General features: G+C 40.8%; 1 protein-coding gene across 1 annotated transcript in view; it reads right to left on the reverse strand.

The window, feature by feature from the left end:
* Positions 1–17,463, reverse strand: part of ACSS3 (acyl-CoA synthetase short chain family member 3) — an 81,661-nt gene extending 64,198 nt beyond the window's left edge. The window contains exons 1-3 of the mRNA XM_084276868.1: positions 17,122–17,463; positions 13,195–13,339; positions 3,438–3,626 (exon numbers count right to left, since the gene is read on the reverse strand). Coding sequence (XP_084132994.1) covers positions 3,438–3,626; positions 13,195–13,339; positions 17,122–17,435 — 648 coding nt within the window. The 5' untranslated portion in view covers positions 17,436–17,463. The remainder of the gene's footprint in view (positions 1–3,437; positions 3,627–13,194; positions 13,340–17,121) is intronic.
* Between the last annotated feature and the right edge of the window lie 1,213 nt (positions 17,464–18,676).

Here is an 18,676-nt window from a genome sequence, read left to right on the forward strand (position 1 = left end):
TGCCTCCTTCCTCCTTAAAAAAAAGTGACATGCACTTCAAAGAAACCCAGTGCTTATGCAGTCATTATACAGTTGTACTACACCTGCTGGTACTGCTCTGGCTTTGTGGCTAGATGGTCCATGTCAGACTGCCATGTACATTTAGTTCTGTCAAATATTAAAGAGCGCTCGAAAGACAGAGACCTGAATCACACCATATGAGTAGTTAAAAACTAAAAATAGTGCTTTCTAATCCACAATACATATTCCAAAAATGAACAGTGCTTCAGGAGAAAAAAAGACCAGACTGCAACTATTATAAGGCAATTGTGCACCTCAAGTATCAGCAGCTGATCTTGGTGCCTAATCAGCCAAAAGGTGGGATCATCTTATGAGAAGTAGGGGCAACCATTCAGACCTATACTTGTGCCAGGAACTGTCTTATTCAGAATGAACTACTACAAAATATTAGCTCATTTTTTCAAGCAAACTTTATTAAAATCTCCAAATGTGGCAACTGTAAGTAGGTGAGGAATACAGAATTTCTGACCCCAGTGGAAGATAGTAATAGATAGTTTTGAGTAACTTGGGTGTCTTGTACATTTTGTATTTCAAATAACTGTTGTTTACTTGCAAATCATAATACTGCCTTAGTAAAATATTTTCCAAGATTGCACATCTGAAAAACTCTGTGACTCGTATTTTATTTTGCAGGGTTTGGACTTAAAATCTAAAAAGGCCTCTAGAACTGTATTTAATTCAAAAAAATATGAAACCTGGTTTTTGAAGGCATAGCAACTGCCTCAAACAGGCATATAAGCACACTGTTCTTAAAGATCCTCTATTTTCCTAGTTTATTAACATAAAGTGCTTTAGCAGTTGTCATGTTGTTTTTCCAAAATAAAGCTAACATCCTTCAAAAGCATCTATTGTTTAAATATTGCAAACTGTATATTCCCAGACTCAGGTGAAAAGAAAGATGGCAAGAAATGCCTGTTATCATGCTTTGTATCACTTCATCACGATTCACCGCAGAACGTCTGTAACTGCCAATACCTGACAAGCGTAAAAATTATCAGCTGCAGGACTTTGAAGCATTCCCAGACCTACTTAAAATTCAAGATAAATTAAGATAAGCTGGTAAAGTATGTGTACCTTTTCATAGTCACTAGAAAGTGCTTGTTATTTCTTTCACTTAGATCTTACAATAAAATGTGAAGTTTGACCTTTCTTCGACAAGAGCATCTCACAGCCAGCTTTCCATTCCACATCTTTAACTCCTTCTAATTAATCTCAACAATATTAGGTCCTATACCACAGCACCTAAACCAATTCACATAAAAGCCTAATAGAAAAGGTTAGGGTTTTTTAAGAATGCTTGAACTACAGAGTTCAGCAGGATAACACCTATCTATCACAGCTACTTATACACATCTTATGATAATCTCAACAGCTTTACAGTATTGCAAAATTGGGGAATGTTTTGAAATTTTGATTGAGGATGTGCCTCTCCTCTCTTTACTTTCACTCTCATTACACATCAGATGGACCAGGAATAAGGAAAAAAGACAAAGGCAATGTAAATTAGGATCTAATCCATGGCCTGAGGCTAGTAATTTTATAGCTATCCCTGCAAAAGACTTGCTCTGTGACCTTGGGTAAATCACTTAAACTTTGTTTTCTTTTCAATGCATGAAGCAAGGACTGTGGTTACTGTGCTGTCTCATTTTGTTCCTCAGAGAAAATCCACTGGGATTAATTAGTTAATATTGGCAAAATACTCTAAAAGTAAACATGCCAGATGTTCCCTTTTGTAGAAACTTTCATTTTAAAAGTCTATTATTTTTTCTTCTAAATTATTTTTTCCCTAATCAAAAGCTTCTATGAGTTAAATTCTAAAGCTGGTTGAAAAGGCAAGGGAGTGAAAAAAAAAGTCAGGGAAAACTATGGAGCTGTCATTAGTCTTCCCCCAGCTCTTCTTCACAATTCCAGCAAACCATTTCAGCTCTTTCATTAACTTCTCCTTTGTGAAAACATCAAGAGGGAGGAAGGGGAATGCATTCAACTTTCTACTTACAAATATTCATAAATTTCAAGCCTTGGGTATCTGAAAAGCATAAAAATCTAAGTTCCAGAAATCCTGCAGACTTTAGCCTGCATGTTTTTGCTTACACACCCAAGCAATATGATTCAGCAATAGGTGGCTACCACAGCTGGTCTGAATGAGCAAGCTGACAAAGACTTTGGTCTTGTTCACTGGTGGAAAACAAGAACGAAAACTTCCAGTGCAAACACTGTTAGCTGGTTTGAAACTAATCCACACACAGAATCACAGAATCATAGGGGTTGGAAGGGACCTCAAGAGATCGAGTCCAACCCCCCTGACAAAGCTGGTTCCCTAGGACATATTGCACAGGGAGGTGTCCAGACGGGTCTTGTATATCTTCAAAGATGGAGACTCCACCACTTCCCTGGGCAGCCTGTCCCAGGGCTCTGTGAAAAAGTTCTTCTATATGTTGGTGTGGAACTTCCTGTGCTCCAACTTGCAGCCATTGCCCCTTGTCCTGTCTCCACAGAGCACTGAAAAGGGGCTGTTCATTTCCCCCTGCATCCCACACTTAAGATATTTATAAACATTAATAAGATCCCCTCTCAGTCTTCTTTTCTCTAGGCTGAACAGCCCCAGTTCATTCAGCCTTTCCTTGTAGGGGGGATGCTCCTGTCCTTTAATCATGTTCGTAGCCCTCCACTGGACTCTTTCCTTTTATACGAGGGAGCCCAGAACTGGATACAATAGTCCAGGTGGGGCCTGACAAGGGCAGACACAAGCTACCAATATGTACATATTAGCTACTAAGTAGGTTCTTAAAGTACTATTTGCATTTTCACTTACAAAGAGTTACGTAATGCTTCATAAACAAGCTCAACTATTGCCAAACACAGCAGCCTCTAAAGCATTCATTTTATTAATTACATTCTCTGCAGAGTCACTTATTTAAGACAGCTGGTTCCCTAGCTGCCTTAATTCACGTACAACTTAGATGAAGTAGCTATAGAGCTGGAAAACGTACTTCTTAATGTGTCTAAACACCAAGTAAAGCAATGAAGCCATTTAGGGTTGGCAGCATTTTTTTCATACACTTCAGGAAAGTGCTGGGTGAAAAGCCAATTTTAAGGTGATGCTTTGTAGACAAAGATTGACAAAGGGAAGAACAGCATGTTAAACCCAGGCACTTTTAAAACAGGTCACATTTTCTATCTCAGTGTCTGCTGTTGAAGTATCACTCTCAGCACAGCCGTAGTACTTGGTTCACGTTTCAATGTTAGGTATCATCAACAAATTGAGGCTGCACTCCACAGAGAGAAACACCACCCTCTCTGGAAAAAAAAAAGGGTTGTGACATTGATTTCTGTGAATAACTAATGCACTGATGTTTGTTGTTCCAAATAGGTATTACCTTTGCATGATCAATGCGAACAGAAAGCTCTTTAGATGCAAATCCACCGAATATCAGGCTGTGGATGGCTCCTATTCTTGCACACGCCAGCATGCAGTACACCGTTTGTGGAATCATGGGCATGTAGATGACCACACGATCTCCTTTCTTCACACCATGTCTGACCATGACATCAGCTAACTTGGAGACCTGTACTGACAAAACATTCACAAGACATTAAAAAGTTTTTCCAGATCTACTGTTGCCCCAGAAAAAGCAACTTTTGCATCACCAACAGACCCAGGACATTAAGGAGACACAGAAGCATGACACAGAAAGGAGATGAACAATCCTATCCAGGCCCAATAAATTTAGGATAATTTCCTATTTGCAAAAAACACTGTCAGAATTTATGGGGTTTTTTTGTAAAATGAGAATGGACTGAAGCTAATTACTTTATGCAAAAAAAAAAAAAATAGCAATGTTTTGCAAAATTTTAAACGACACTCTAACCATTCCTTCTTTTATCCAGATAATTGCTTATATTTTCCAGTTTTAGCTTTTACAAATGGATGTAACAGGGCATTTCAAATTCTGTCCTAATTAGATAATTTTGAAACACAAATCAATGAAACACAATGCAATGTCAGCTATCTCTGTCACCATGACAAAATATTTATTACCTCAGCAGTGTATAGTAAGTATTCTGTCACAAAACTGGTATTGAATATGACTTAGTACACCAGGACAGACATACATAGTAAGTTATGTTAGTGAGCATGGGAGCCTGTGACAAGCACTGTGCACTTGTCCCTACCTGCTTGTTGCAACATAGAAACCTGGCATCTTCTAAAGGAAAAGCAAATTACTAATTCCCCAAGAGCAACTGAATGAACTCAGCCCTCAAGGGTTTCTCAAGTTCCAGAGGCTCACAGTTGTGTAACACTCAGCAGCTAAACCTGTTCATCACCTTAAAAATTTTCAATGAAGTAGTGAGCTGGAATACTTCACAAGCATGGTTACAAGGACAGGAGTTTTGCTTGTAATAGGTTTTACATTAGTGATAAGACTAAAAGTTAAATTCTCTAGGAAGTTCTTGGGGTATCTGAAGATATATAAATCAAAGTTCAGAACAAAGGAATTGCTCTGCCTTACAGGGGAACTCTTCTTACCTACATTTCTTTAAGGCTTCTGTAAGAGGTTGCCATTCACTAGATAATACTACAATAACATAAGAAGTTTAAACAATTTCATTTCTTTCACCATCAACATGAATCTACTCATATGTCAATTCCTCACATCTTATTATTCCTTATTTATTCATTATATCACATAGATAAGTTTACAAGTAAAATTTAATCTTGTGAAAGACTTTTTTCTTCTTGTACTGTATTGCTGGAGAGAAAAGAAAGGGGAGACAAACTCCTGAGAGCAGCAGGAGGACATGTCCTGTAGAATAGAAAATACACCAGCTTCTGAAGCAGTAAGAGGTGTTTTCAGTGACCAAGCAAATAAAGCAAGTAATGGGAACTGCTTAGGCCAGTAATATGCATTGTACAAGCAGGACATGAGGGAAGGACCTCCTTTTTCAAAGATGAGCTACTTGGGATGGTAGGTATTCTTTGAAATGTTTTACTTCCCATTCTATTAATCATCAAATTTGAGTTTTTCTATTTAAAGAGTTAAATTATTCCAGCTTAGTATTCCAAATTCTAGTACCACTTTCCAAGGTTTGCAGGCATTAGACTCAATCTTCTATAGTCGTATTCAAAGAAATTTGTGGTGATTACATCCAACCCTAGAAGGCTGATACAAATACTGAAGGGGTTAATACAGCCTTACTCACTGCTTCCCTCTTCAGTGGGAATGCCTGTTCAGACTTTCAGCAACCTGAGACAGTAAAATCCAGAAGCTCCAGGTGAGTCTGACCTGTGTTTCCATTACCTGCCCAGCTCATCCACAATGAAACCATGCATATTTCTATGCTTCTGCCTGAGGATTTAAGGAAATGGAAACATAGAAGACCCAAGCAAGTGTGCTTGCATTGGAAGATAACAGAACAGCTTCAAATTTTTATAAACATTGCATAAATCTCTGCTGTTACTTTCAGACACACAAGAGAGAATATGTTTATAAGGCAAAGTTATCACCATACCAAGCTTAAACTCACACAAACTAAGGTAGGTATATGCTTTATTCGAAACAGAGATCTTATTTGAAATGGTACTGATTATGAAAAACCTTTAGTTCTAGACCTATTAATACCTATCAATACTGTACAAAACTGACATAGGTTATCAAAACCCAACATAAATCATGAAAGCCTGGACATGTACATTGCTAGAATTTATTGCCACACCACTGGTACTAACAGTCATTTCCAGATAGGATTGGTGAAAAGTAATTCTAAGTATAACAACTCCACTTCCAAAGGTAAATTCCTTTTCTATACTTCCTGCTGTAAACACATTAAAATCTGCAAACTCATTGTAACAGAGCTAACATCACCTTATCTCAAAGAACTGAGAAAACTAATCTTTATCTTTGCTGTTTGTGAGATTCTCATGGAAAGCATACACAAAAAGGCTAGAGGCAATGAAAACAATATTTAGCAGGTAATTGTATATTCAATGTAAGTGTAGACAGTAGGCAATAAGTACTTAAGCACAATGGATGATGATGATGATTATTATTATATAATTATTAAAGATTATGATGAAAAAGGCAATTTTTGCCTGCTAAAGGAAAGAGGCATCATTTAAGGATTATCATTAGTGATTTTGTAATAGAAGACTCCCAGTGCTTGTACACAAGCTGTATCACTTTGGTACCTGTCTGTGGGAGGGAGACAGTGAAGAGATCTGCATGTACTTCAGTCATTTTTATTGAAGCATGTCATGGATAAATTGTACTTAAAGCAGAATATATGTAGCGTGCTGCAGACAGGGACCACAGGTCTTCCATGCAAACCCCAGTAATCACTTGTCTGCACTTAACCTCCTCACCCCAGAGAGTTTAACGTCACCGAAGACAATAACCCAATACATTACATGGGTATCTATGATTTTCCTTGTGCCCTTTCCCTCATCCTTCTGACAGGCAGGGAGCAATTGACTACATAACACATAATAAAACACTGTCTCTATCTGCACCTATTTGGAAGACTAAAGAACATCACAAAGCAGGTTTACGTTGCCCTTAAGATTGATGTGAAAACCCTGAAACATCCAAGCAATCACTCTAAAAAGTAAAGGGGGGGAGAAGACTGAGTAGTGACATCTCATTAAACTGTTAAAAGCCATGAAACCTTCCACTCTGTTACAGTGTGTTGTCATTTATGGTTTACTTTAAGACAGCATACTTTATCACTCAAGATTTTACAATTGCTATTTTCCTACCAGCACGCTATTTCTCTGCTTTTCTTCAAGTTTAAGACTGCTCTATCACTTTAATATATTTGACACTTCAGTAATAAAATCACTTGAGACCAAGTGATATAATAAGAAACTCAAGTAGGCTTTCAGCTTTGAAGATCTGGGCTTAAATTACACTTCTATCAAATGCAAGCCCCCAGTGAGCATGGCTTTATTTTTACACAGCCACAAAACAAATAGTACACCTGTATTAACAGTTCAGGTTTGGAGAAGTACTGCAGTTCTGGAATAAATCATGTGGCGATCCCCAGTAGTTACAAAAACCAGTTTTCATCCACACCAAAAGAATTCTTCTTAGATACTAAAACCAGAAATTTCTCTTCCTGGGTTGAACAATGACTGGGTCTCAGGAGTCCTTCAATGGAAACTAAACACAAAAGGATTCTTGGCATACCAAGAGCTCCTAAAACACCCTGAAGTGCATCTCATGGTGTAAAAAGAGCCATGTCACATACACATTCTTCTAAACCAAAGGCAGCAAGTCGCCTTATGCTCTTCAGCTTCTCCACTGTGTTATTTTTCCAAGCCTACTAAAGAAAGTACTTTGTCCTGCTTTCCCCAATCCCTTGATCAGCCTCTTCACTCTTCTATTACTCTTAATTATTTTCCTACTGCTGCAAAAGCTTCTCCAGCAGATGCATCACCCTGTTGCTAATGTCAAGCCTGCTGCCAAGTGGGAGAGGACTCCTAAGTAGTGCCGCATTCATTTCAAGCAGGTGAGGACCATCTTCTTGAAAAGGTGGGACAAGCATGCTACAGAAGCAGCGTGGTGTGTGTGCATCCCTGCCACAGAGATCTTTAAGACTGTCACAGGAAGAGACAGCACTCTGCAGAGCCCAATACTCACCCACAGGCATCCATACCCTTGGTCCCCGGATCAGCAGCCCTGGGATGCCGCTGAGGGAAAAGCATGGCAATGGTGCTGCTCACAGCTCCACCCCCACAACCCACAGATGATGCCCCACACAAGGAACATGCAGGACACAAACCCCTTGGCCTGTTCTCTGTCACAGCAGGCAACAGCAACTGCAAAATCAGTAGTCCAGATGCCACCTGAGCGAGCGTGCACACACAGTGAGCGTGGGACAGCGCTGAGGAGGTTTCTGGTATGATTAGGGCACTGGTTGCACCGTTGAGGAAAGGTTGTATGAGTCTCTGCACTGACTGTGAGAGCTGCTGTGCCCTGAGAGACAATTCCCCAGGGGCTGTGAGCTATAGCTCTGTAAGCTTCTCACAAGCTCTGTCAGAGACCACCTGCCCCCTCCCAGCTCTGCCTGTGTGCCAGGCACAGCCCTGGCAACTGTATGAACTGTGGACAAGGTGTGCCTGGGTAACATAGCCCCCCACCCCCAGGCTTGTGCACAACAGCCCAGCTACACTGTCTCTTCCTCTCCTCAAATGCAGTGTGTAAAGGACCTGCCCAGTAGTGGTAGTAGTGCTACTACACTCCTTAACAATGAACAAGAACAAATTACAAGTCAGGATCTTTCTCATAAAGTCAGACAGCTGCTAGAAATGACCTTTTCATTCCTGGTTTGGGAGATCAGCTGTGGACTGTGCATCTCCAAGGAGGGAATGGGATGAGAGGGGGATTCCGTAGTACCAGCATGGCATAGATTTAATGTTTGATCAGAAGTGATGCCATGACATTCACTTTGCAGAAGAGATGGGTTCCAGACAAGCATTTGCCTCAGAAGGAATTTCTGCTATTTGTGAGGGATGGCCCATAACATTCTGCACAACTTCTACAGCATCTAAACTAACCTAAAAAGCCATTATTTGGACAACATCCATTAGGACTGGGGAGTGTAAGCAGGAAGCATGAAACAGACAAAGGGTGAGCACAGCACTTTCTAAAGGAATCCACCAAGGTTTCTGGGACAGCCACATTCATGTGATTTTGAAGTGAGCACTGAGACATTCGGTTCAGGGATGAAACTAAACTTAGTCCAAAGTAAAACTCACAAACCACATACGGTGAAAATACCAGGAACCTCAGCAGTTAATTCAGGATGCCTTGGCTTTGCTCATCTGCCCAAGCTGCACCAAATTATACGTTACTGCAGGCAGCGCTGAACGCTGACATGCTGCAGTATAACTGTCTCCAGTCAGGGGAGAGAAATTCCAGATGCTTCTTCTGACTTTTTCAGTGTCATTTGGAAGCCTTTTCTGTGGAATATGAAAAACCCAAGGCACCACCCACTCTTTGTAAACTCCTGATTAGTCTCATTCTGTAAAGAATACTAATACTGGTATTTTTGAAGAGGTATCCCAGTGACACTGCAATTAAATCTTTCTAGGACATGCATTGAAAAATAACATTTGAGATTTAAATAAGATTAATATAGACTGCATCAAACAAGAATTCTAATGCATAGTTTTATCAAGATAATGTTGCTCTACCAGAAAAACAAAATAAAAAGTTGGGTTGTCAGTCTCAGTAGAATTTTCTGTCTGTACCCTAGTTTTGATTCTAAAGCAATTCTGAGAAAAAAGTATTTTGAAATGGAAGTCCCTATTTCTAGCTAAGAAGGAGATAGTCATTTTTCAAGGAAGAAGACAGAGAAAGGAGATGGAATACAGCATGAAGAATGAGAAAGGCCACTAGAAACAAAACAATCTGGGTGACTCCTCAGTCATATACAGGAGATATGAGCACAGCAAGACAGATACACACGTAAATCCAACCTGACAATGGCTAATAAAGCTACTTTGGAAGAAAATGCTTTTAGGGCAGGTAAGTATGGAAAAAACTTTCCTACATAAGAAATTACATCCTAGCACACTGCTGATAACCTGAAGCCCTTCTTTCTCATCCGTATTTTTGTAACATTCAACGCTGCCAAAGGCTTGAAGTGGTGTTGGTTTTAACTAATCCCATCATGTTACTGCATTCAGAAATTATTTACCACAGTGCTGCATTCGATGTGTTAACTGTGCGTTGCTATTGAAAAGAATCACAGAAAGAATTCCCCCTCCTTTTGTGTCCATGATCTGTCAAGCTCAACCGCAAGTAGCTGCAAGTGACTCTCAAATTCCTGAGATTACTTTTTAGCAACTGAGGACTTTAGAGTATTTAGAGAACCTAGAAACCTTTGATTTCACCTGAAAATTGTAGTATTTTCCAACACAATGAGAAAATTTGGGTTTAAATGAACAGAAGCCGTTTCTCCTTATTTCTTCTGGGTACCTTTCTATTTCCCTAGTACTACACAGATTCAGTAATATTTCTAACAGAACTTTCATCTCCCGTATCTTTTCCTGCCATCTCACTACCGGAATCAGATATTCTCCCAAGGCATACTCAAAACTTGCAACTACATACCTATTTCACTGGCTTCAGTCCAACACTGGAATACTCATTTAAAGGCCTGTAACAGGCATCAGTAAAGAAAAAAGTCCCATCAGTACACTCTGAAGAATGGTATGTCTTATATTTGCCATATTTTTCCTCTCTGTACTTGGAAGATTTAATCTGTAATAACATCTGATTAAACACACTTAAAATGCACTGCATGCACTACTTATAGCTTTAACTAACTGCAATTCTCAAGAGTTTCCAAGTGTGAAGATAACAGAGTTGAAGAGAATAACACCACAAACTGATCTTGCCATTTTTTACATCAATAAAAACTTGCTGAAATTGTCCCGCAACCCTTCTATTCTAGTTCTGACAATAAAACACCCCAAAACAGGTTGGGCATTAAACACACAAGCTTCCAACATCTCTCTTATAGTTTCACAGTGCTTAACTTTAAAATTGCAGCATCAGTATAACCCTCGGATCTGAGCTGCAGTGCAACAAGTGAAAAGGACAGGGATAATTTGTAAACAACTCATACTTTCCCACCCTCTCTAAGCAGACATTGCCTCCAACCAAGCACCTGCCTAATTTTTTTTTCATCCTTACCATTATTTGCATGGTGGAACAAATGATCCAACCCGCTACAAAATTTTGCATCTCCCATTCTGTGACACACAATTATCATACACAACTTTTGGTGAATCTATCTATAAACTCTACTTTTCTTACCAAAAACTAGAAAGAATTCCATCACTTCAAGTGCTGGTAAATTGTCTCTTGTAGAGACATTTTGAACAAGCAGTCTCTCTGATATGACACCATCATCTTATTGGCCAGAAAGACTGCTAAACATCTGTTGGATGTGGAGAGTTGAAACAACAGTCTGCACACAGATACACACTGTCAGGCTATTTTACATTAGGTAAGGAACTCAGGTGAGAAGGCAAAAGGCTTCTTTCCCCCCCAGGAGGTTCAACAACTTTGGTCATAGGTCTGATCTGCACTCAAACTGATCTATAATGAAACAGTCACAACACTGAAAGTCTAAAAATGACAGGACGCAGAACTTTTTGCTTACCCTGAGCAGGTTGAGAACACAGTGACAAGCAGTGACTGAGGGCTGTGAGCCAAACACCATCACCCACGCTCCATAGTGCTTTGCTAGGCCTCTCTCCTAGCACTTACAAGATTCATGACTCAAAATACACCAGCATACGTCTCTTCCATTTTCAGCAAATCTCTTTGTGAATACCTTTGTCATAGGGTATCCGGCAGTCACCATGTAAACCAAGTTAAATTTACTCCACAGGACTGGACTAGAAAGCTTTGACAAGCAAGATGCTCATCTCAAGTCCTGCCTTTCACTTATATTCCCATTTGATTAGGAAAAAAGTAAACTGTAAAGAATTCCAAAAACAGTATTTAGGTACGACTCTGCTACCAGGAAGGTTATAATAAACTAATGAGTGAGTTCTGCTACATGTCCCCAGAAAACTTAAACCAATTCTCCATTTGGGTTTGTGATACCAGTGTAAGATGAAATCCAGAAAAAGGGATGTTTATGTCAACTAGCAAAATTTTTTCATCCTAAACAAATCTACCATATCCTAAAACATTTAATTCGCTTGCAGAGAAGAGCGAGACCAACCTTTGGAGACTTAATGCCAAGATCAAGCTTCAAAAGCAGAAAGAAGGCTACTTTTCAGGTGCTTTTCAGAGATAACTTCTATAGACAGTGTCCACTTATGTTAATTTACATTAAAATATTGTATTACTTCATAAAATAACAAATATTGTATATGTACATGTAAATTTATTTTACATATATATATCTACCTTACATATATTTACATATTTTACATGACATAAAATTGTATATATAGAATTACAATTTCATGTATTAGATTATATTTTTACATATTTATTTTTAAAAGAATAAATCAAATTAGATAAGAAACTGTGTCCTTTCAAAGTCTTCCAATTTCTTGAAGCACTGAAACAAGTTGATCTAGCTCCAGCCTACTATACGGCAACTTCCAACTTGTTTTTTGAACTTGATAAATCAGAATCAGCAGAAAACTGGTGAGGACCAAATGTTTTCTATATTTTCCTTATAATGTAAAGTGCAGTACAGGTTTGTGATTAGTAGCTGCATGACTTCTCTTTTCTTGCTACAGTAGAATAAAACCCTCACAAACTGAATTACTGTACTGGGAACCTCATTTCACATTTTAAACCCTAAATTCACATTACTCCAGGCACTAGGTGCATATCTGAAGTAGAATAAGTGTGCTCCATTCACTATAATGCAATATACACATGGAAACGCTTTTATGAATATGAACCTGACTCCAACATACTGTTTTTGTACTCAGTGTGAAGTGCAGCTGCTACATGGAACTGGAAGAAAAACGCCAGCTGCCTGGAATTAAAAAGCCAGCTAAACAGAGGAGCAGGGTGAGGGCAAGCCACCAGCTGACAACTGTGAGAGCAGAGAACCTTGAAGAGGCACCACAGACTTTCCTGACAGAAAATTAGCGTGGGGCCATCAGCAGCCCCGCTACAGCCTACAACAGGGCAGGAGGTGACATGGCTCTTTTTAGAGCTCCTCCCTGCTAATATTTCAAGGGGTTCTACACTCAGTTATGTGCAGCAGTGGCCAAGGTACACATCATCATCTCTGCAGAACTGCATTTTCATTCATTGTAGCAAGAGACAAGTGGCTAATACTTTGCTCTACCTTTTCAATACAAAATAGCAGCTGCTAGAGAAGAAAAAAAATAAAGTAAACCAACACAGAAAAGTTTAAAATTTGACCAACCACCAAAAAAATTACTGCATAAGAAAAACAAGAATTAGAGGAAGATCAAAGCCTCTTAGATACAGTATAACTGGGTACGGGTAGAGAAGCTTATAAATCAATAGTGAGCACAGCATAAGGAATAAACTAGCAAAGTAGACCTTTTCTCCCTCTCTAGTATCTACCTGCTGTGCAATATTTACTGTGCATTTTCAGTAATGAGGTTATTCTCAAACATACCTGTTCAAGAAGCTCTTTGTATGTTATTTTCTGTTTGGTATTTGTTACAGGACTGTCATAAATAATGGCAACTTGGTCTCCTCGTCCATTCTCAACGTGACGATCCACAGCATTGTAACAGATATTCAGCTCTCCACCCACAAACCTGAAAAAGAAGTTGGAAAGACATAACAACCGGCCTTCCAAACTAAGCTGACTATTTTTTCGCATTTTTGTTTAAAGGAATGAGAATATTCTATTAAAATATAGTTCACAAAATATTATACACATTTCAGGAAGTATTTCTTTTATTCTATAACCTCATAATCTCCTAAAAATGGTTAATGAGCCTATTAATGAAAAAAAAGGGAAAGTTCCACACTTTAACTGACTTAACTAAGAATCTGCTAAACTTGGCTTTGATTTAACTTACTTTGCATCAATCATTCTGATTTTTAAAGCTAAGGTTTCACAAGAAAAGCATACATTCATCTAAAATAACCTGCCATTATGAAAATATTACATTACTTTGTATTGGAATGCAGACGTATCTTTAAGAACAGGTTCAGGACTCAAAATATTCATCTTGTGGCAATAACAAGTAAGCATACAAGCATCTGTATCTAAATGTATCTGACCCCCACTGTTACAAAATCTTACAGATTTGTCTGACATTCATAATGGATTTGATATTACCATGTTTTGCACCAGTGATTCAAAATCCCCTGTAAAGCAATGTGAGTCATAGCCTCTTCAACAACCAGACATTCACAAAAAAATTTCTCATCTTCTAATTAAAGGAACACACTTCACAAACTCCGGCATCATTTTTGTCATTTTACACAGAAAAAGTCAAGTGCAGCATAATCCTCACGCAAAAAAAAATACAGAAGGCACCAGATACAAAGATGACTCCACTGACTGAAAGATGACACACACACTGAAAATTCAGTCCTCTCTAAATATGCTGTTCATGCCTGGTTTTTTATCTGCACGTATCTCTCTACAGCACAAATAAGAGCAACACACACACACAAAACACAGTTGGGAGTTTCCCAAACACTGTATGTTTAGCATTAAGAAGATTTTTCTTTCTAACACCTAAAATCTACATCTTCCTCGTTGCAATGTAAGACTCCTAGTTTTGACCTCTCCAAAGCCAGCTCAGAGTTTTTCCTCCAACTTCATAGCCAATGTTTTAAAACTTAGGTTTCCTTTTTGCCTTCTACACCAAACAATTCCAATTCCTTCATGCTTTTTAACTCATTATTTTTGATGTGGCCAAAACCAGTTTTGCGCTGTTACAGCCACTGATGCAGGTTAGAACAGTGAATGGCATCCAGGATTACTGCTTCAACAAAGCAGCCAGGGGATGGTGACACTCATCACACACTTTTAGGAAATCATTTGGCATCCCACTGGCGTAATACTGGTATTTCCAATAGCAGAGACTAAAGAAAACTACATACTAAGGCATGCTGCTGCACGTTTCTTTCATGCTCTTACAGAATTTAGAGAAGACAAATTGGCATTTGCCTTATAGATACATTTTAAATGTTAACTGTGTCCTTCAACTACATCAACTGATGTAAATAGACTGGAAAGTATATTAAAAGCTTCTGTTTCCATAAGTCTCTTTGCAATCAAAACCAAAGAAACTGGGGATAAAAAGGATATTTAGTAATTAACCTAGTAATATGTCTCTGAAACAGGAGATAAATTCTCATTCGAGAAATACATACATGAACTACTTAATACTATTTTGAATGTCTCCATAACCTCCTTCCTAGGTAAACCTGATTCAGTCTACATCTTTACCCTGTTAGACTAGCAAGCAATGTTTCTTTTGGAAACCTGTCCTCTTCCTCAGTTATGTTTCATCCTCTTTGTCTTCTCTTCAGCATGTCCTCTAAAATAGACTTTTGTACCCAATCCCTCATATTTAACCTTTTCCTCAAAGAATTTACCTATCATTCACCCTGCTGAGCACACTGAATGCTGGTAACCCTCTGGGGCTTCTGAGATGCACTACAGTACTACACCAGTATCACACACAGCCTGTTACCACTTAAAGCGAACTTGACAAATACAGAGAAACTGTCCAAGCAGCCAGGGATCAGGTTAGGAAGGCTAAAGCCCTGACAGAATTCAGTCTGGCCAGGGATATCAAGGGCAACAAAAAAGTTTCTGGTGCAACCCCCCTGCACAAGCAGGGCCACTTAGACCCCGTAGATCAGGACCATGTCCCCTGATGGCTTCTGAATATCTCTAAGTATGAAGAAGCCACAACTCTGTGCCAGTGTTCAGTCACCTTCACAGTTAAAAAGTCTTTCCTGATGTTCAGAGGGAACCTCCTCTGTTTCTGTTTGTGCCCCTGTCCCAGAATACCACTGAAAAGAGCCTGGCTCCATCTTCTGTACACCCCTCCCTTCAGGCATTTGACCACATTAATGAGATAATTTCAGTCTGTGGCAGTCTGCATCCACAAAGAGAAAGATGTCAGAAGTGAGGCTAGAAAATACACTTGGAAGACAAGTCAGATTTCAGTTCATGATACTTTATCCAATTATCCCTGCTCTGAGACCAAGTAACTTCTCAGAAGTCACAATGCTTTACAAAGGCTTAACCATGTTACTTTCATCAAGCAAGTTTATCACACTCAATTAATCAAACCACATTTGTTTGACAGGATTTGATAGCAAAACCATGCTCACTGGCATCTATAATATTCATTCCCTAGTTCTTATAAAGTAACCATTGTATTGACTTCATCATTCCATTTGGGAATGCCAGAGCCAGGGAGCTTTACTTGTCTTCAATTATGCAGACAATCCTACTTGCAGCTTTTGAATAGTGACATGGCCTAGACCACAGGTCTCCTTACCCATCCATTTTAGGATTTTTGACTGTTATGCAGCCCTGCTGACTTAACAAGATTTATCCTGGTTGGGCACTGTTTAACATTCAGCTTAAGAGTTATAAACAATTTTCACTGCTAGAGATGCCAAGCTGTAATGTCAGACACCACTAAGAAAGCAAGCTCCACTCCATTCTGTATATCTTCATTTGGGCAGATTTGAGAGTGATTAATATTAGATATTACCTTTTGAGAATGACTAGCATTTTTAACTTAAAACCCAGAAATCTATAAAAATGCCAAGCAACATCAATGTACCAAAGATGACCCTCATCCTCCATTGCCTTTTCCATCTTATATTAGTTTCTCTGAGTAAAGATCAAAGAGCATGACGTAAACTTGCTGAAAAAGAAGCATTGGTGGTCGACACAAATTTATAACAGGCACATTTCCTTTGAGAAAGTACTAAAAATCCTATCTGGTAATTTATAAGGATGTCTTCCATGGATGTATTATATTTATTACAATGCAAATGCTTTTGCCAAGCGTTTCCTTAACCACATCTAAATTACAAACTACTTGGATAGTTTCTAAGATTAAACTACTCTGGAAGCCACCATTTCTGTGTTTTCATACACACACCTCCCCTGGCACCTGCTGCCTGGTTTTCCCAATCCAGGCCCAAAAGGGGCTGCATGGGGGAGCATCAGGCACACGCACCCGTGTCAACCAAACATCCATGGACCTCACATCCACACATAGGTACATCAAGCCTGTCACAGTGCACAGTAACTCCCCTCTCACCCCCAACACACTGATCCATGTTGCTTTTAATCATTAACGTTAACTAAGTGTAATTATTAAACTCTTCCATGCTCTGCAGCTCCCTTGGACATTAGCTATGGCAGACTGGCCGCCCCAAATGCGGGCTGAGGGAGTTCTGTGTCAACCACACGACCCCACACCCTGCACACCCCAGCCCGTCCGCAGACAGCTCTCCCCATTACAGCTGGTTTGTGCCCTCCCCCGCCCCGCGGGGCCCGCCCGGCCCCGGCCCCTCCACCGCACCGGAGTGACACGGGCAAACTCACCAGGAGGCGCTCCCCGAGCGGCCCCTCTCCAGGGCCCGGGCCCAGGGCTTGTACCACTGGATCTGCTCGGCAGCTGCTCCCCAGACCTTCTCGGGCTCTGCTACGGAGGACCTGAAAACTTTCTCGTACTCGCCCGGCGCCCAGGAGGAGGCAGCGCGGCCGCCGGGCGGCAGGAAGCGGGCAGCGGCGGCCCAGCCCGGGAGCGGGCTCCCCGCGCCGGGTCGTCCCGGCCGCCGCCAGGCACCGCCGCCGCTCCGGACCGCCGCCGCTCCGACAAGTTTTGGCAGCACCGCCAACCTGCCCAGGAAACCCATTTTCCGCGGCCTCCAAGGGAGAGGAGCCGCGCAGCTTTCGTTAAGAAGAGCCCTCGAATGTCATGAGACGGAGCGGCGGCTCCCCAGGCCACGGCGGGGCTGCCCCCACGGCGGGTCGAACCGCCCCCGCCCCGCGCTTCGGCGCTGCCCCCGGACGCCGGTTTTGCTCGCCAGTGGCCAGGAGCCGGGGAAGGGAGGGAGCGCGGAAGGAACTCGGAGCGCTGTGGCGGGTGTCGCTTCAGCCGTGGCCAGACCCGTGCCGAGCGGGGGCGGGCGGCTGGCGGCCGCTGCTGCTGCGCCCAGCGGAGCCGCTGGAGGCCCGGGCGGGCGCCATATCGGGGCGCCCGTCATATCGGGGTGCCCGGCCCTGTCAGCGCTTGCCCGCGACCGATGACGGAGAGAGAGGCAGAGAAAGGAGAAACCAAGAGCCTGTTACTCGTTTTGACTTAATGATTTGCATGGCACGTAGCCATGAGACTCCTCAAGTGTTTCTTTTGAAAGCCGTTCTTGCTCTGAGAAGACCTCCCAGTGATAAAATGAGGCATACTCTTCCTGCCCACTCTTCTGTTTCGCACATCTTGTCCCATACTTAGAAACCCTTTTCGGTGATAACTATTTCAGAGTATTGTAATGCACAACTCAGATAAGACGTACAACAGACCTTTTGTCCCTTACGAAAGTATTTTTGTGCTGTAACAGGTCTGTCCGTTACAAGTCTCTCAGGAAATTCTTCCGCAATCACGTTATAAAGAGCGTTACTATGGCTCAGGGGAGCTCCATAATGTGTTTCATATTCATGGTTAACTTAGGCATCTGTTACCTAACCGTTGTTCAATTAGTGCAGTAGTAACAATGTGTCACATTGCAGGCAAAGCAGTAGGGGAAGGAGAACCAGATTCTACCCATTACAGTGGATGTAATACATTAAATCAATTTCTTATCCTGGTTCAAAAAGAAAAGAGGTAGAGGATTTGGCCTATAGAGTTCATCAGAACTTTTGTGTCACTTTCAAAATCACTAATAGTCTTTCAGTATAAAGGCTGGTTGCTCTTTCTGTTTCTGAGGCAAATGCAATTACATGACACGAGTTTCCCATGCCTCGTGGAGGCTATTAGCATTGCTCAGCTGTATGAACTACCTGTCCCGCACTACACTGCAATTCACCTCTCTTTCCTCCCCGTCAGTGCCACAGTAACATACAGCCCTGAGTAGCATAATGCAATTTCCAAAATGTCCACATG

Source organism: Gallinula chloropus (assembly GCF_964237585.1).
Source record: "Gallinula chloropus genome assembly, chromosome: 1".
Taxonomy (NCBI): domain Eukaryota; kingdom Metazoa; phylum Chordata; class Aves; order Gruiformes; family Rallidae; genus Gallinula; species Gallinula chloropus.